Source organism: Lygodium microphyllum, chromosome 6 (genome assembly GCF_053477565.2).
Source record: "Lygodium microphyllum isolate KBCC chromosome 6, Lygodium_microphyllum_v1.1.10, whole genome shotgun sequence".
Lineage (NCBI taxonomy): Eukaryota > Viridiplantae > Streptophyta > Polypodiopsida > Schizaeales > Lygodiaceae > Lygodium > Lygodium microphyllum.
Genome location: NC_141140.1, coordinates 171,201,220 through 171,220,888, shown reverse-complemented (window position 1 = coordinate 171,220,888; position 19,669 = coordinate 171,201,220). Strand labels below are relative to the sequence as shown.

Sequence of the window (19,669 nt, the reverse complement as noted above, 5' to 3'; positions counted from 1 at the left end):
ACATTCAAGAATAGTCACAGAAAGCTTACTACATTAGATTCTATATCGCATCTAGGAGTGAATCCTATAGCTCCTCTCAAAGACGGATTTTTCCCCTTCAATTTTAAATCCCCCCAATCAAAGCTATTCTCTCTAAAAGTTATGGCCAATTTTTATGTATTGAGGTCATTGTGGGTAGGGTATAGATTACCGAAATCCAACAGTAGAATTGTCTGATCATTTTCTATCATAAACCTTAGAGCTCATCTCAAATAGGTCTTCCTCTCCTTTGATTTGAATCAAGAATCTACTTGATCCGAGTTTCCTACTAAAAGTTACACCCCTTTACTAATAGTGAGTCTTGTCAATTGCACTTAGATGGCAAGATAAAAAGGCAAAAGCAAGGCCCGTGAGGAGGTCCAGAGGGATATTAGGGACTCCAAGACCTCAATGAATGATGAACCTAGCTAAGAACAAGATTAATATGGTGATATACAAGAGGAAGTCCTCGATATGGATCCCTATAACATTCTCCATCACACTCTATGTTGGCATGAGCTTTGTCACATGGAGAAGCATTATGATTTTACAGCAGCTATAGTGCCATTATAGCAAGCTGTTTATGCTGAAAATGAGGCACTTATTAGTTGAGATGACATAGCTATGCATAGCACTCGGGGTTAGGATGTCGTTGATCAGTTGCTAGACCCCTTGCAAGTTCATGAGAGCCGTTTTCTTGTAGTTTTGCATGCTGGACAGCCAGTCTTCTGCTTCACTGAGGCCACATCTAGTCTTGAGACCCCGTTGGACGAGTGTACGGGATGTTGGCTCTCTTTCAGTGATTGACTTTAGAGAGTTTGACTGCTCTCCGCTATCTTGTATGTGCCATGGTGATGCTATGCAGGACTCTGATGCTTTACAGCCATGCACTGATGAGTTGTGCTTGCTTCATGAGAAGCATTCTTGGATTGCTCCATTGTATGGAGCTGCGGGATCGCTTATCTCCTAGATATCATGGACTCAGGAATGCTTGACTCTTCTTCTGTAGAGGTTCCCGACACTTCTTGCATAGCTCACTTTTCGATTGGGCATTGGGTGAGATGTCATGATTCCTCACCTTGTCTTTTTCTTTTCTTTTCTTTGTTTTCACTCCCCAGCCACATTGGCATTTTAGTGGGAGGTTGTTGGGGTAAAAGGCCTCTTGGCCTGCCATAATATGATAGTGCAATAAGGCTTTCAGTTCAGTTGGACAACACCTACATTGTGTATGCTCTTCTCTCCCGCATCTTCCTCTTCTCCTTCTCCATTGCCTTTGTACCCCCTTCATCAATAAGAGTAAATTTGTAGTTCTTGAGAGGAAGAAGGTAGGGAGTTGACTATAAGAAAAGGAGAAATTGTGGCTATGGAGCAGGCTATGGCCATGGAAGGAAGGACGTATTGGAAATAACTAATGGATGATTTTGTGAAATCGAGAAGAAGAATACCGAAAAAAGAAGTAGTTATCAAGGAAACATACTCAGAGGGGTTCTCTCAAATTAATATGTGTGTATCATGCGAATTCAACATAATGGATTTTTATATATTATTTTGACATATTTTTATATATAGAAGGGTATCATATAAAGGTTTTTTTCACTAATTGAATAAAAAAGGGATGCATTTAATGTAAATAAAGTTTACAAATAGGGATATTTTTATATAGGCTGCATCCTCAAGGGATTCAGTATATGTAAATCTCTATATCACATGCACTTAAGGCCTATTTAAAAATATTATTATATGTGAATTTTCCCTAAATCAGACTTACCTCTTTTCTATTCAGTATGTGAATAAACCCTTTATATGGAATCCTTCTATATGTAAAAATTGTGTAAAAATTGTATTTTAAGAATCTCTAATTTTGAATCAAGATGATATGCTTACATATTTGTGAGTGTTCACCCTCCCCTCTACGGAGAATGCATGTGATATAGAGGATTCATATTTAGTGAAACCTTAATAAGAGACACCAAAAAAGCTTTTCTTTAACTATACCCAACATGAAATGAGTTTTTGAGGAAAAAGGGGCCTTTTGGGAGAAGAAAAAAAATTCAATTTTTATATTTAACTTTTGGATGCCATGTGGGTACCTAGTATTAGGGACAAGGTTGTGAGAGGTAAAAGTTTAGGAGGGGAGGAGGTAAAATAGACATTGGGGAATAAGCCTACTTGTGATGGGCCCAAGGGGGAAAAAGGAGTGGATGAAATGTGCACATTGCCCTGTCAACAATTAATCCACCTCAAATCTCTTGTCATTAGGAGAGTTGTTAACTCTTATGCTAAATGGCTCTTTAATAGTCCATATTTCCCTTAATGGGAGGACTCTTATATATTAGTATTATTATTGAGTATTGTGAAATGAATGATTTTTTGAATGACTCTAGTGAATAATTCTCATTCTTGGACGTTGTTATCATAGATCATTAAAGTACTTATAAATCACTAAATTAGATTTTTGCTTATTTGATGTATACTATTTTATAGCGATGATCGTTTTCCAACTAAATTTGATGATATAAGAACAAAGATTGAGATTGCTCTATATCTTTTCCATTACTTTCTAATGTTTAATCTAAAAATTCTAAAGATTTATCATACTAAGACTCAAATGATTCTATCATGCCACTACTTGTGCTACTTTAAAATTTTAAGGTTTTCCACATATCCACAATGAGAGCCTAGGTTATATTTGTTAAAGTTAAGATACAATTAGGATTTTTAGATTTGATCCAAGCTTCAAAAGTTCTTGATTGTAGTGCTTATGCCTTATTTGCTAATCCTTTGAAGAATCTCATTTCAAGGCTATAAGACACAAAATCATCTCATAAAAAACAAAGAAAATATTTTGCAAGAAGAAGAAAAAATATTAAAAGAAAATAAAAAAAACAAAAATATGGCTCTTTGATGAAATTCTCTGCAAAGTAATGTGATTAAGATCATATGTATTGTATACATTCTTATCATACTAATGAGAAAGTTTGTATTGAGTAGCATTTGTAGCTTATTCTAATATATTTCTTTAGTTGCATGTCTATACCTCATCTGACATACTTGCTTTTTGTTTAGTATGTATTTTCCTCTGAAGCATAATGATTTTGGTAAAGCACTTTTCTCACATTATCAATATTAGTCCCATAATTGAGAGTGAAACAACTAGAACAACCTGATAACCCACTATTTACATCTCGAATAAACTTCAAGTATAGAAATTTAGGTAACTCACCAATTAATAGATCACTTGGATATAATCCTTTATCCATTCAAACTTCAATTATTAGGGCAAGAAAAAATAGAAAAGAGAGTTTGGAGAGAACCGCTTTGAGGTAAGAGTCACCTTGATTAAAAAAAAGAGAGCACCCTTGGCACTCTTATCATAACAAATATAAGTATCTCCTTATGGTGGGTATAAGCACTCAGATAATTTTCTTGAATATATGTTTACTAGGATCTACAATAACTACCACAAAGATAAACATAAAGAAAAATCTTGTACGCAATATTCCAAACAATACCTTGATGAGTTTCTTGCTTCTTGCACTCCAATGAAATCTCATACTCCTTCTAATGGCATGTACAAAAACATAGAAATAGAAATAGAAATAATAAGGAAAGAGAGAACACAAAGAGGAAGGACAAAAATATCCAACTTTTGTATTCCAAAGAATGCCTTAAAGGACTCTAAGACTTGCCTCTTGTAGTCCAAATGATATGTTATGCTTCTTCCAATGGTATATATAAATACACGAGAAATAGAAATGGTGAGAAGAATAAAGAAAAATGAGAAAGAGAAGTGGCACATATGGGGGAAAGAGAAGAATAAATGCATGTCAAGTTTCTTTCGATGGCACATACGATTAAGAGAAAGAAAACTAGTTAGAAGAGAAAGAGAACAAGAAAAAATTGATATCTCAATATCCTTCTAATGGGACAAATGAATAGGATAGAAAGAGAAATGATAAGAATAGAATGAAGAAAAAGGAGAAAATAACAAAAAAGGAGCATATAAAAAGTATAACAGTAAGAGAATATAAATAATCAAAGTTAAAAAAGCATATCTAAACTTTAAAACAATCATGTAGAGGTCATAATCAAATTTTAATGAGATATTATTTCTCAAAGTCTTAGTCAAACTTTTGGAAAAGGAACCATTAAATATGAAAGGAAAGGTGGGGCAATTATTTAATGTTGACTTAGCCCTAAAATTAGGGAAAAATGAACAATGAATAAGATGTTCTTCTTCTTCCATTTTTATCTAGTTAGAATGTAGTTAAGAATTCATCCAAATCCTTGAGAGGTCTATTTGGCCTTAAAATTGACTCTAATGGACCTTAGCTAGCTTTACCACATTGAAAGGAATATCAATTGTTGGTGCATGCTGGTAATTTTTGAACGTTTACAATAGTGTTCCAAACCCCGAATGGATCTTGTTATGGCCCATTGGTACTAGAATTAGTGCTAGCACAAATGGCCTTCTTCAAGTTCTTGTGGAAGAGAGGTTAAGTCCTTCATCCTCTTTATGCATGCTAGCTTTACCACATTGAAAGGAATATCAATTCTTGGTGCATGCTTTTGTGAATGTTTGCAATAATGTTCCAAACCCCCAATGGATCTTGTTATGGCCACGTGGTATTAAAATTAGTGCTAACACAAATGGCCTTCTTTAAATTCTTGTGGAAGAGAGGTTAAGTCCTCCATCCTCTTTACATATGTTGCCTCCTCCTAACACTCTGTGCTCCATAAGGCTACCTTCTCCTTTGATGTGGCTACTAATACTACTTCTTTGAGGTCTTCAATCATCTTTGGTGCATTCACAAGCATCATGGAGTAAATATGTTTTTTCTTGGGGTCCCATAATGCATTGGCCTAGATGTGAATACCCTTGCTATTTCAATATTGTGTGCATGGCAATACATGCTTCATTGCAAGAGCTAATAAGCACAGCCTCATTGGTGTTGGAGCGACTAAGGGGTGGGATGGGTTGAGGTTTGGTGGAGGCCAGTAGAGATGGGGTGTTTTTAGATTGGATGGTTGGTGCCTTAGCGGAGGGACCGAGTTATATTGTAGGTGGTGCTATTGCAACCAGAAAACCTTATGGGTCTAGGGAGGGAGTTGTGGCAAGCTGTGAAAGATGAGCTTAGCTATTTACTTTTCCAAGTAGATTGCTCCCAATCAAATTTTCTATTAGAGCTGGTCATGCTCGAATGTGATTCTTGCAAGGCGGGCTTGCATGCCATCGCCTTCTTGCCTATGCATGGGTTCAATGCTCAATAGTGCATGGATGCAGTGCCAATGTTTGAGGAACAAGGCTTCAGACTTAATAAGGCTAGCTTGGAGCTAGTTGATGTTCACCAAGTGCACAATATATTGGTTGGAAGTAGAGGATTCTTCAAAGGGTATATCATCATGGTTAAGATCTCCAACTCCCTGATCCTTACTTGGATTATCAGGATTTGGAGATTCTTCCCCCTAATTTGGGGATGGCTCTTTCTTAGCTTTGGCTCTTGGGCAATGCTCCAATGGCATTTGGGTGTAATTGGCAAGAGTGCAATTTCACTTTCATTCCCATCAGTGGAGTGTGAATGGTACTTTCACATCAACTAAGGGGAGTGCAGTGTGTGGGATGCATCATCGCTGAGGATAGGACAAGCCTCCATAGATGGTGGCATTGGGCACTATTTAGCCTTGGACCATTGTGATTGGCGAAGAGCTAGAACTACATCAAGCGGACCTTGTAAATGCATACCCATTTAGTCGAGCGTGCGGAGCAATATTGATCATGGTCACCATGTGTAATTAGATCCAAGTATCATCGCCATGGTGTAGAGTGTGGTCATACTTATAATCGACATAGGTGGACATCAACACCCTAGGCTATAATCAGCATTTGAAGTGAGGAGATAGACATAGGCAAAAGCATATGGAGATAGCGATGATGTACTCAAATAAGAATTTGAGAGTGCATATTAATATCTGAATTCCATACAATGGTCCCAATACGGACGAGGGCTGAATATTCAAAATACTCAAGAACAATATGTGATGAATAGCTTAATATGCATAGATTTAGGAACACAGTAATACAACAAAGAATGTCAATACTATTGCCAATGATTATGACTCAAGACATATAGAGGGACCAACTCCACTACTACCATAGCACTTAGGATGCCAGTCAATGAATGCGTGGAGTGACACCCAACAAATGAACTAATAGGGGTGAACCAAAAAGGTGGACTAACAATTCCCTCTTGCTTGGATGCGCCTTTCTCTTTTATAGCCTATTGCCACCTGCAATATTCTCTCAGCCCTTGTGACGTGCCCATGGCCATAGTTGTTGCTATATTTGTTTGCTCATCAATGCATGGTTGGGTGCCTTGCTTGAAATGCCGCTAACTACTGCCGCTATTAGCCAAGAATACAACATAGAAATAGAGTGTACCAAGAACATAAAGATAAACATATACTAGCCTATAAAAGAAAGAGCTTATTAAAATTATCAAATTGGAATTTTTAAAAAGATTTTGCTTTGTTAGTATAACTCATTGTAGCAATCATAGGTCCCTATTTCTACCAGTTGGATAGTTATTATTGATAGTCTATTTGAATAAAGAGCCTCGATAAGATATCTATATTGCGCTACTCTTGTTCAGACCTCTTAATGATATTTATATTACACTAATCTTGTTCCAAGCTCTTAAAGAGCGTCACTAAAGAGTCAATGGCCTACTCTTGTTTCAAGCCCTTCAATTTGGAGGTCTGGAATTAGATCAACAAGTTGAATAAGAAAAGGCCTTTATATCAATGAGGATCACCATGACATGAGGTAACATGTTGCTCATAGGCTTTCTTAGGTTTGTGTAGCAATATACAAACTTCATGCCATTGTAGTACTAGGATAGCCATACACAAGAACTCATTTAGTTATACACACCAAATACATGCCTCATCTTATACTTGATGGCTATCTTTTTGAGCCTTTTGGCCATCATTTCTTTTTTCTTCGGAGACATGCCATATAGAAGAAATTTAAAGACAAACAATGCCATCATGAGTGATCAGGAAACTAGTGTAACTTGAAGTAATTAGCTATCTTGGAAAGATAATTCCTTAGGAGTTTGAGCTTTCGATAATTATGTCCTTTGCATCACCTATGACGAGCTTTTTGTAGTCTTGTCCATTGTCGAAGTTCTTTTGAACACGAGCTTAGCCAAAGCCTCAATTATGAGTAAACATAGAACTCTGACTCTGCGAGCTCTCCCTAGTTATGCTCATTGAATTGCCTGTCATGAGGCTCAGCTCAAACATCTGTCTAGGTTTATGTATCTCCTAGAACAATAGGCCTAGCCAAAGCCAACCAATCACGACTTGTTTTGTAAATGAAGAAGCAATCTTGATTGTTTCACCCTTATCTCCATCTCTATGAGGTTGTTCTTATATGATGCCGCATTCTGGGACCAGCGCTTCATGTGCGTCGATTTGCCTGCAGTGAATTACTTTCATTGAATTGATCGTTAATGGTGATAGTTTACCTGGTCATCTACACGGGCTATCCGGCTTCCTATTGTTTTCCACATCAACCTATAATTTCCTTTTATTACATGTTGACGATCCCTACAACGAACAAGGCATTGGGGCGGAATTCCGAACTCCTCATGGGAACGCCTTCTAAGTGCTAATCATAGAACGTATGTGGATAATTGATCCTGAATTTGAAATTTCTTAATATTAGCGTTTTCCATTTTGGGCAAGAGGGGAGCTTGCAGTTCCGCAGGTCAGGTACTCTAGCCTGGATGAATCGTGCACTTCTTGTTCTAGTCTATGGATCCTTCCTGGAAGCATCACCAATGACCATCACTTGGCTCACCTGCAAAAACATGTTCGTCAGCAGAAAAGGCCATAATATATAAAGCAAATAGGCAGAATCGAGAGAAGGTAATAATTAGGCGATGGAGGAGCTGAATGCGTCAAACCTTCCCACTGATAGTATCTCCCCAGATTGGTCAAGTATGAGGAGCTTCTGGCGGCCTGCAAATGCATCCAGGTGTCGGAATCTTTCTTGAACGCCAAGTTTGAAGAGTTCTAATTCGAGCGCTGTTCTAATTAAAGTGATAATGGTGCTTCTCAAGTTGACATGGCTTTCGATTTTCGCGCAGGGGGAGAGAGAGAGAGAGAGATTCCTCTTTATTTTTCAGGAGAGGTTTCATTCTTGCCAGGAAACTTTGTCAATTGTGAGGGGTTAATTGGTTTTCAGCTCGTGTGTGAGTGTGTGACAGAGAGAGAGAGGGGGGTTCTCCTTGATTTTATTGTGGTGGTGGTGGTGGGGTGTCGTATAAGCCATGCATTTGCTGTTGATGCTGAGTTGATATCATACAGAATGCGAGCCTCTGAGGATGAGCGGAGGCAAGACCTGCAACCCAGAAGGCCCGGCAAATTAGGGGTTTCCAAGAAGGGTTGCATGAGGGGCAAGGGCGGCCCAGAGAATGCCCTGTGCACATACAGAGGGGTGAGGCAGCGAACCTGGGGCAAGTGGGTTGCTGAGATCAGGGAGCCCAACCGTGGCGCCCGCCTCTGGCTTGGCACCTTCGCCACCGCCCGCGACGCTGCACTCGCCTACGATGGCGCCGCCCGATCCCTCTATGGCTCCTGTGCTACCCTGAACCTGCCTGATGTAGTACCTGGATCATACACCATTCCATTCCTCAAACAAAAAGCCAAATCCACCAGCAAACGAAGAAATGGCTGCGGTCCTAATTACGCCCCTCATTATGTTGGCCCTTCCACTTCCTCCAGCAATGATGAACATGTTGATCACTGCAGTCAGAAGTTGACCTCTCCGGATGACCAGATGAAATTAGGTTCTGATGGTTGCTCAGACTCAGCTGGATCATCAATTAGCTGCAGAAATCAGCAACAGCAAGGTTTATCAGCTACTTCGGATCATCGTATTCCTGTTTCTACATTAATTAGTAGCTGCACAGAGAAATATCAGAGATTGTTTCATGATCGTGTTTGCCATGGCATTAACCAGCGGGATGACTTAAGCTCCGCATTTAGCAAGCAAAATGCACCTATGCCTTCTTTCAGGACTGATCAGAACTTGGTGCTTAATGCAGGCCAACGTTTTTGTTCCTCTGGGTCAAATATTCAAAAGCAAAGTCCCAGTATTCATGCTCTCAGCACTGCTACCATCACCATTACAAGCACTGATCATGATGCCTCCAGCTTAGTAGTGTGTCACGAGTCTGCAGCCAATGAGTATGCCTCGGCTGTATCAGTCGGCCCCAGTGTGGAGGACAATACAGTTGGCTACAATCATGTGGAGGCTTCCATTAAACTTGAAAAGAATACGAAAATGGGTTGTTTGCCTCTTCACCGAAGCCATACGGGTAGTGGACCTCATATATGTCATCATCACAATATTGCCAACAGGTTTACAGAGGATTTGAGCTCGACCTTCAGAAGCGCATTTAACTCTTATTATACCAGCGAGATAACGCAAGAGCTTGCGAACATGGGCGATGTGTCATTGGATCCATTTCATCAGAGCTTCCATGAGTACATTGATGCTGATGACGCATCACAGCATCTTAATTGGCTCCAGCTGCCATCGTCTCTTTCGGCCTCATATTATAATCATCAAGATCTTCCACCACTTGACATCAGCCTGCAGCCTGAAGAGGCTGCTTCTCTCGTGTTTTTCATGCAAGGAGACTATTCATGCAATACTGATCATAAGGATAATGTTAATGCTGCCGGATCAGTACTCTTGTAGTTGTAAAGATGTTTTTGCCATGTGCAGGAGAGCAGTCTTATGGCGCTGCAGGTGTTGCCGTAGGTGATGGTGAAGAAGTTACTGTGGGCTTGTACAGAGAGCTGCCAAACCATATAATTCACAGTCGTTAAATCAATCCAACCATCAGAACGTGTAGTGCATGCAGTTTCCCGTGAAGAGGCCTCTTCGTATTATACGTTCATATCTCTGATTGATTGGTCCTCCATGCATTCATGTGAAGGCCAAATTATATATGATTACTCCCAGATTACCGGCTATTCTCAGCCTTTTTTCCAATCTCTAGAGTCTAGACGGATGATGATACCTAGGCTACATCTGTTTTAGTCATTCAAATTTCCCTGTTATTGTAGGCAACACGGCTTTCCCTTTTGCAACTAGCCATCCGTGTACTCTTTGTATCTCGTGAGTCGTCGTAACTTCTTTAGCTTCGTGTGGCTGATTTCATTGAAAACTTTTATCTTACTCACGAGGGTCTTTTTACGCGTGTAGCGTGCGTTTCTTTTTTTTAAAGGAGAAAGCGTGAAGTTATGTTAAAAATGAGATAGGGAAATTTACAAGGTAGATACCAAAAGAGACATTGAGAGAGTCCAAGTCGCACTTGGTGAATCCACTACGTCCGAAGTATACTCTGGGCAAAACCTCGGATCTAGAGCCATTTTCAAATATATGGCAGCCATGATCTTTTCGGAGAATCATAGACCCTAGGATTGGTTATTATTCTATCAAAAACCCATTATTATTATAGGGAAAAAGAGGCATGCCTGCCTGAGGACTTGAGGATACCTCTATCACACTGGAGCTTCAAGGACTTGAGGATACCTCTATCACACTGGAGCTTGGAGCTCCAGTGAGTAATTTGATGAAGGTTCCACAATAGAGGAGGTCTATCAACTGTGTTTGAATGAGCCAATAGGACAAAAGTTCGGATTATACGCGATACTGATGTACTAGAGAGGGATCTTGGGACTCCTAATGATCCATGTCCCATCAAACTTAGTACTATATTATCTAATGATGAGCATGCCAACTATATATTGAACTATGATGAATTGAAGGGAATTCCCCCTACTATTACTATGCACACAATCCCATTGAAAGAAGGCAACAAGCCAGTAAGGAAGAAGGTTAGATGAATGCATTTTGAGCTAAGAGAGCCTCTTTTTAAGGATGTGTTTAAAGAAGGCCAGGTCTGATCTTTCCTATTGAACACTTTGTTTTGTCTGTGAGCTATTATCATCAGTTCATTAATACATTGACCAAGTGTTTATTACCTTTGACAAATCTCCTAGCACACAACCATGTTTTTGAATGTATTGAATTGTGTACAATGGCATTTGAGGATCTTAAGATGGAATTATCCAAAAAAACCAATGTTTAAAGCTCAAAAAGAGGTGAGACTTTCTATATCTTTACAATTGCAACAAGGTGTAGTATCATTTGTTACCTATCACAGATTTTGGGAGGCATAGTTTTATCATTCGATTGCTTCTACAAGCTGAAAATTAGACTTTTGAGAGCTTCGTTATAGTTATTTAGAAAGAGTGTGTTTGGCTATGGTGTTCACCACCAAGATGTTTAGACATGAGAAGGTGGTGTTTTTCACCAAGGCTGAGGATCTACGCTTATTAATGAACAAGTTTCAATCCCCTAATCATCTAGCCAAGTGGTTAATCTCTTTTCATGAGTTTGACTATGTGATTTGAAGTAAGCCACCAAAATTGCAGGGAATTATTGAATGTTTAGTAGATTTTGGTGAGCTCAAGGAAAAATGGGCTGATATTAGTGACTGTGAGGATCTATGCAATATTGATGCAGCCTCAAATTCATTGTGGTATGCATCTATTATGTATTATCTATCCACACGCAACTCGATGGAAACTCTTTCTAAATCTGAGAAGACGAAGATTAAGTAGCAAGTACTTTGCTTTTCCATTACAGCTCCTATGTTGTACAAAAGGGAAGTGGATGAGATGTATCATTGTTACTTGGTGCTTGATGAGGTACCATTCATTTTAAAGGAATGCTATGATTCAGTGTGTGGGGGTCATTTTACTAGACAGCTTACCGCCAAAAAAGCTTTACATGCTAGCTGTTGGGGGTAAAGGCGCCTCTGCCTAGCCGCCCATGTATTACTACACTGATAGTCACCGCCGCTGCACACTACAGGTGGCGGGCATTCGTCACCGTCACTTTATTCTTTATGCTTTTAGTGACAGTTTGAATAAAGGACAGCTCGATCACACATTGTGACTGTTGGAGTTCCCATTTCTTGTCTCTCTCTTTCTTGCTCTTGCTCTCCCGCCATAGCTCTCGAGTGCAAGCTTCGATCCTTCTCACCTTTCAACTGGTATGAGAGCACGGCTTCTTGACTCTTGAGCTTGGCTCGTAGCATTCTCAGCTTCCCATGGACTCCCTACTCACATTGGGTCTCCTTCCCGGCAGCCATAGCTCATTCTCTTGAGCTCCCGTCACTCCCCGGCTTCCCGAGCTTCTTCCCGGCCTATTGAGGCACCATCAGGGCATTGACATTGAGGTATTGCTTCATTATTTCAGAGTTTTATTTCAATTTAGGTCCAAGCAAATAGGGCAGCCACCATTGAAGCTTCCAACCTTCATATCTCTTTGCCCCCGGTTATGGGCTGTTAGAGACTTGTTCCCAGGCCCCTTTGGCTCATGTTTGAGCCCTCCAACCACTCCAAATTTGCCACGTGGACCAACAGGACCAGCAGCAACCCCATGCAAATTTGCACCTGTTTTCTGGATAGCCACACAGTCAGCCACTTCAACTCTAGCTCCAGCCTGGTATTCAACACTTGTTCGGGCTACATTCCGGGCTTCTTGCACATGTATTGATGCTTGGCAATGATCCTCTGAGATTAGGCATTGTTTGGTGGCTGAAAACAGTGTTTCAAGACTGTTATAAACAGTCCACAGACATTTGATGCTAGTGCTACATTCACAATTTATGCCTATGCTTGTTTGGGCATGACTATATAACCGGTTTGATGCCTATTGCATCCCGATTGATTGGGGGATTGAAGCTACATGTCATGCTTTGATTTTGGCCTGATTGTAGGGCTGGAAATACTCAGTTTATAATAGTAAATGCATGCTGAATACTCTTGGGATGAAGCTATCTTTCATGCTTTGACATATGCCTATTGATTCCGTGTGTATGTCTTGGGTTATGCTATGATGTATTGATCATCGAGGGACGACTTCGAGCTTGTCATTGGATCTGGATGCTTTTGGAAGCTTGAGCTTATTTCAGCCCGCACTTATTGACATTGGTCTATGCTTGACAGTGGTCAGTGCTTTGACAGTTATATGCTCTCTGGGTACATGCTTACCGGATGCCTACGGCTTGATGCATTTGTCTTGGCACAGTGTACCATGTATTTGTTGAGCTTTAGTGCTCTCTGAAGACTTGGCTTGGATTCTCATTTTCTATTCCAGAATTTTGTATTGGATGTCATTTTGGTTGTCAGAGATATTTATTGGGATGTATGTCTTGCTCATGGATGCTATCTACAGTTGCCTTTGTAGTCGTCATGCTCTTGGGATGCTATTGAGGCATTGTCTTGGTTACCTGTCTTTGGTACTCTGACTTGGTTTGATTGAGCTTTTGAGCTCATTTATCCGCCTTTTGTGCCAGTGGGAGCATCTTATATGCTTGACCGACATTGAGCAGGAGGTTTATGCTATTTTGAGCATTTTGCAAATACTTGAGACTTTGGGATCTCTTACACTTAAATGTTGCATGTTTGGGTGTTTGCTCAAGGTCTTGATGACTGTTTGGTGCTGATTTATATCCGTTTATGGTGGCTGGTCATGTCTTGGCTGTCATTTCTTGACTTGGTGCAGTGATTTGGTTAGCAATTGCTTCTCACAGTACCCTACTGTCATTTATTACAGCAAGCATATAACTGCATACTGACATGGATTTTTCATGCTAAAATATTCTGAAATGAATTTCACTAGTACTTGGTGGGCAATAGCTTTGGTTACACTTTTCTCGCCATTTTCTCTCGATTTTGGTGATTTTTTGGTCATTTTCTGTAGTAAACAGCAAGCATCTTTGAACTCTCTACAGTCTTCCAGCCTGCATTATGGTGAGTTCGTCCACTGATCATGCTATTTTCAACATCACTAAGCTTGATGGTACAAATTACTCTTATTGGAAGAGCTAGATTTGGTAGGTATTGGTGCAGAAATCACAGATCAAACCTTTGAGGTTGAGTGGGCATCCGCCTGCAACTATGCTAGATGAGGAATGACTTGAGCTTGATGAGTTATGCAAGTCCACTATTGTATTCTCTCTCACAGAACAGGTTCATTACAATGTATTTGAGGAAGAACAGAGTGCATGGCAGTTGTGGAATAAAATCAAGAATCTCTATGACAAGAAAAGTCCAGCGAGTCAGATGTATTGGCTGAAGCAGCTTATGGATCTGCGCGCATGAAGAAGAATGTGACTATGTCTGCTTACTTGAGCCAGTTCCATGCTATACTCAAGAACTTGACTTCGCAGGACATCACTTTTGCAGAGGATGTCACTCCTCTTTTCTTGCTTGGTACTCTTAATGAGTCACGGGATGTATTTCACACTACAGTATGTGCCTCTACTGCTACCTTGAAATTATCTGATGTTGAGAGTGCTCTTTTGCAGGAAGAGGTTAACCGTAAGAATTTGGATGCCTCTCATGTGTTGCATGCTATGACAGTTAGAGGCACGAATGATAGATATGGAAAGCATGGCAGTGATAGTGGCCGTGGATGGGATTCTCAGAAATCTTGGTCCAAGTCTCGTGGGAAGTCACGTAGCAAATCCCGTGGCAGGAATGCAGATGTTACTTGTCACCATTGTGAGAAAAAGGGCCATATTAGGCCACAATGCCATGAACTGTGGCGCAAAGATAAGGGGAAAGACAGTGTGCAGGATAAGTCTTCTGATCGCAGCATAGTGCCTGCAAAGTCCAGTGTTAAAATTGAAGAGATCAATGTTATGCAGCATGAGGATGTTGATGATGATTATATCCTTGCAGCTTCTTCTAGAGCTTCGCAGATGATAGAGATACACTCTATGTATGCACAGTGTTGGCTCTTGGACTCAGAAGCGTCCTTTCATGTGACACCTTGCCGAGAGTGGTTTCATTCATACCGTACTGTTTCGGGTTCTGTGCACTTGGGTGATGACAGCTCTCTTGATATTGTGGGCATTGGTGATGTTAGGCTGCAGTTTCCTTTTGGCAGCAGTTTTGTTATGCAGGATGTACGTCATGTACCTGCTTTGACACGCAGTCTCCTCTCAGCTGGACAGCTTGATGACGCAGGATATCATGTATCTTTTGGAGACTCTGCATGTAAGATCACTCGTGGCAGACTTGTGATTGCGAGAGGTGCCAAGGCTGGCAGCCTCTATCCCTTGATTGTATCCGCTTCTTTCCTTGATCATGTTTTGTCTGTGGGTTCTGTCCCACATGTATCTCTTCGGCATGCCCGTTTGGGCCATATGTCTTTGAAGGGAATGAAAATGCTTTTTGGTTTGCAGTACCTACCGCCCCTTGATTATGTGTGTTTTGATTCCTATGAGCAGTGTCTTTATGGCAGGCAGACTAGGTCTACGCATAAGAAGTCTGGTAGGCCACGCATGAGTGAGCCTTTGGCATTGGTACATTCGGATGTCTGTGGGCCCATGCCTTGTCAGTCTATGGGTGGTGCCAAGTATTTTGTTACTTTCATAGATGATTTTTCACAGAAAGTTTGGGCTTATCCCATTAAGCTGAAATCCAATGTCTTGGCTGTGTTTCAAAGATGGCTTGCATTGGTTGAGAACCAGTCTGGGTATAGGCTAAAATACCTGAGGACAGATAATAGGGGTGAGTATGTCTCGCATACTTTTGAGCAGTTATGTGATGATGAGAGGGGTATTAAGCGTCAGTTGACCGCCCCCTATACCCCCCCAGAATGGTTTGGCTGAGCGGATGAATAGAACCATCCAGGAGCGTGTACGTAGTATGCTTAGCCACGCAGGCCTACCATAGAGCTTTTGGGTTGAGGCACTTAGTACAGCTGTGCATGTCATAAATAGATCACCTTCTAGTGGTTTGGATTTCCAGGTTGCAGAGGACGTATGGACTGGATAGGTAGAGGAAGAGAGAGAGGGGGAGAGAGAGAGAGAAGGAAGGTTAAAGAGAGAGGTGAGATGATAGATAGATTGAGAGGGGGAGAGAGAGAGAGATGTGATTAGTCAAAGGCCCTGTTGCATTTTGGAGAGAGAGAGAGAGAGAGGGAGGGAGGTTAAGAAAGAGTGGTTCTGAAGAAGAAGATCTTGGCGAAGTTCTCCACGATGGCACCAAAGCCGAGTATTGCGATGAGTCTCGATCATAAGTGGAGCCAGAGACACGAGAGATGCAGACGGAGAAACAAGCATCAACTATGCCCTTACTCTTGCGAATCAAGTCCAGGTTCCTCAAACTCTTATTATCTCTAGATGTTTACATCATCACACTTAAAATCTGTAGACTCATTAATGTTGCGCATATCTTGTCATAGGAGTTGAAACAATAGGACAATGATAGCCTTGATCAAATCATGATCAAGGGGAAGACCACTTAGATCATTTAAAGGATCTAGAAGGAATTTGTTAAATTGACCTTGCGAAGCCCTAACCCAAGGGGGAGAGTGAACTTTATGGTAGTTGATTTATGCTCAGCATGTTGCTTGGAACTGTTGAAATGGTTTTAACGAAGGTTGATCTTGTTAAAGATGGAAAAAGTGATTGCTAGGCAGAGTGGTTACTTGCTAGATTAGGAAAGGATGTTTCCCTAGTTAAAGGATGTTAAGATGGTTGTTTTAGCTTGATTGTTTCCGAAATGATACTTAAGGATTGGTCGTGGTTTTGGATGAATATCCAAGTGATTATATTTTCATGGCGGGAACTATAAGGATAAATTGCCATGGGGACAAAAGGGATGTTTTCACAGTAAATGTTATTAGGCTGGTTGCTTCAGCTGTGGATGATTTTCTAAAGGGATAATTAAGGAAGGATGGCGCTAGCTACCCCCCACGAACCGCCAAACCCTAACCAAGGGGGTTATGAATCCGCACTGGGAATGTGGACCGAACCCGCCGGGAGAGGTCGCTCCGTGGAAATTACTTGGCGTAGGAGGATGCTTGGGTGCTAGGGGGGCTCTGGCCATAAATCCCAATGCCTCCGGACCCTACACAAGTGTTCTACGTGACTCGAGATAGGATCTCGAGGCCTTGATACTAGTTACAAGGCAGAATCTTGGTAGGATAAACCTTTGGGTTTTTATTTCCGGAAGACGGAATGATTCTTCTGCGGAGGCAGGAAGGGACACTTAATCCTCCTATCTGGGTGGGAGACAAACATTAATCTGAAGATAAGTTAAGGAAGTGTTTGATCTTGTTTTATCTTGTCTTCGTGTCTGTGCCCTAAATTACGTAAAGGAACATGTGATTAATGGGTTAATTAAGGAAGTAGCTTTTATGTGTCAAACATAATGTGGTAGGAAATCAGATAACTAAAACAACCCCCGAAGGAAGCACGGTGGATGTGACCATCGGGTCCATCCTACGGTAGGGTGGTCTCCATTAGCCGAGAGCTTTCCTCAATGGAATTTATTTGATGCGAACGTTAGATAGACAAGGACCTTAGAACTTGTAAGTTAAAAACCTGATTCATACCGTTTTAGGGGACCGGAATGGGACTATGCCTTACGGGCAGAGAGGTTGAGCGATGCATCCCTCTCGTTTCCCATTCTCTTTGAACTAAATGTGGTATGAGTCTGCCTTGGTCCAATTGTACCTATGCAAAGTGGAGCGGCTGTCGACTGACGCTAGAAGGCTGTCAGGAAGACTCAACTGCTAGGAACCAAGACTTCAAGTCGATCCTAGTGGGAACGGCTGGACAAGTTCCATTTCGAGGCAGACTCGAGAGACCCTAGTTGACAAACCCCGTGTCATTCCTTAGGAGTGCCGGGTGGTGTCTTCTAGATATATCTCTCGATGGACTGCTAAGACGTCCCGTAATTTGAGGACCGGGCACGTTATAGTAGGCACAGAAAGTCATCTGCAGTCATGATGTAGTCTTCCATGAAGACAAGATGCATAGGCATCCTGAGAGAGTTGTTGAGATCCGCAGGGTCATATTTCAGGAGGAGCCGAGAGCCCTGCACAGCCAGTTGGACAGCCTATAGCTACAACAGATGCTCATGGTCAGGGTGTTGGACAGGCAGCTGGGTAAGCAGCAGAGCTTGTCGTGAGACGGTCTACTAGAGACACACGTCCACCTGATAGATTTCAGCCCTCGATGCATTATGTCTTGGTTACATATGTAGGAGAGCCTTTCACTTATGATGAGGCTATGCGCAGGGGTGACAATCACTCTTGGGAGAGGGCTATACAGTCTGAGATAGACTCCTTGCATAAGAATGACACTTGGGATTTGGTTTCCTTGCCTATGGGCAAGAAGGCTTTGCCATGCAAGTGGGTGTACAAGTCGAAAAGTACCCCCAGATACCCCAAGCCGGCATACAAGGCTAGATTGGTAGCAAAGGGTTTTAAGTAGGAGCATGGTGTGGACTTTGATGATGTCTTTTCTCCTGTGGTTAAGATGACTACCCTGCGCTTAGTCTTGGCTTTGGTTGCTCAACTTGACTTGGATTTATACGAGATGGATGTCAAGACGGATTTCTTACATGGGGACTTACATGATGAGATTTATATGGAGCAGCCTAAGGGCTTTGCAGAACCTGGCAGGGAGCACCCAGTGTGCAAATTGAAGAAAAGTCTTTATGGCTTGAAGCAAGCACCTAGGGAGTGGTATCATAAGTTTGATGCCTTTATGCAGTCACAAGGCTACAGCAAGAGTGCTATGGACCTGTGTCTCTACACGAAGAAAGCCTGTGATGGTTCTTTATTGATTTTGGTACTCTATGTGGATGATATGCTGATAGCAGGGAAAGCTCATGATGAGCTTGATGCTCTTAAGGCTCAGTTCAAGAAGAGCTTTGAGATGAAAGATCAGGGACAGGCCTCTCACATACTTGGTATGCGCATTCGATGTGATAGGCATCAGGGACTCCCTTGAGCGCTTCTGCATGCACAACGTAAAGCCTATTGGCTATCCGTTACCTTCTTATGTGAAGGTATCACAGGCTGATTGTCCACAGACAGATGAGCAGAGGGCCGAGATGGCCAAGATTCCCTATGCATCCACAGTGGGTAGTCTTATGTATGCCATGATAGCCACTCGTCTAGATATTGCCTATGCAGTTGGTGTTGTGGCATGCTATATAGTTACACCTAGCAAGAAGCATTGGGATGCGATGAAGGGTATCATGAGGTACCTGAAGGGCATTGCAAATATCTACATATGCTATGGCAACCAGGATATAGGAGTCGTGGGGTACACTGACTCTGATTATGCAGGACATGCAGATAGTAGGAAGTCCACTTCCGGCTATGTATTCACCTATGTTGGAGGTGCTGTTTCTTGGATGTCTAGGGTGCAAAAATGCACAGCCCTTTCTACTATAGAGGCCCAGTATATTGTAATCATTGAGGCTTGCAAGGAGGCCATTTGGTTGGGTCGTTTGGTTGTTGACCTTGGTATTGATGCTATCCCTACACTGCATTCGGATTCTATGAGTGCTATTCAGTTAGCCAAGAATCCGATCTTCCATGCGAAGATGAAACACATTGAGGTGAGGTATCATTTCATACGTGAGGTCGTTGAGGACAAGTCTGTTGATCTTGTTAAGATCTTGATTGACCAGAATCCTGCAAATCTGCTCACAAAAAGCCTTTGTACAGAGTGCTTTGCCTTCCTTA

General features: G+C 41.5%; 1 protein-coding gene and 1 long non-coding RNA gene across 2 annotated transcripts; one reads left to right on the top strand and one right to left on the bottom strand.

Moving 5' to 3' along the window:
• Nucleotides 1-6,728: 6,728 nt before the first annotated feature.
• Nucleotides 6,729-8,700, bottom strand: LOC148035410 (uncharacterized). Its single transcript, XR_015691189.1, has 3 exons — nucleotides 8,536-8,700; nucleotides 7,989-8,425; nucleotides 6,729-7,882 (listed from the first exon to the last, which is right to left on the bottom strand). It is a non-coding gene; the product is annotated as an uncharacterized LOC148035410 (long non-coding RNA).
• On the top strand, nucleotides 8,150-9,790 carry LOC148035409 (uncharacterized). Its single transcript, XM_087680408.1, has 2 exons — nucleotides 8,150-8,936; nucleotides 9,132-9,790. Exons 1-2 carry the CDS (start codon nucleotides 8,150-8,152, stop codon nucleotides 9,788-9,790), a joined length of 1,446 nt encoding a protein of 481 aa, XP_087536534.1.
• The last annotated feature ends 9,879 nt before the right edge of the window (nucleotides 9,791-19,669 follow it).

Excerpts from the sequence above, each read along its gene's own strand:
- LOC148035409 (XM_087680408.1), top strand. The coding sequence starts at position 8,150 with ATGGCTTTCGATTTTCGCGCAGGGGGAGAGAGAGAGAGAGAGATTCCT. Across the intron at positions 8,937-9,131 it reads CAGAAATCAGCAACAGCAAG|GCCAACGTTTTTGTTCCTCT; the intron begins GTTTATCAGCTA and ends TGCTTAATGCAG.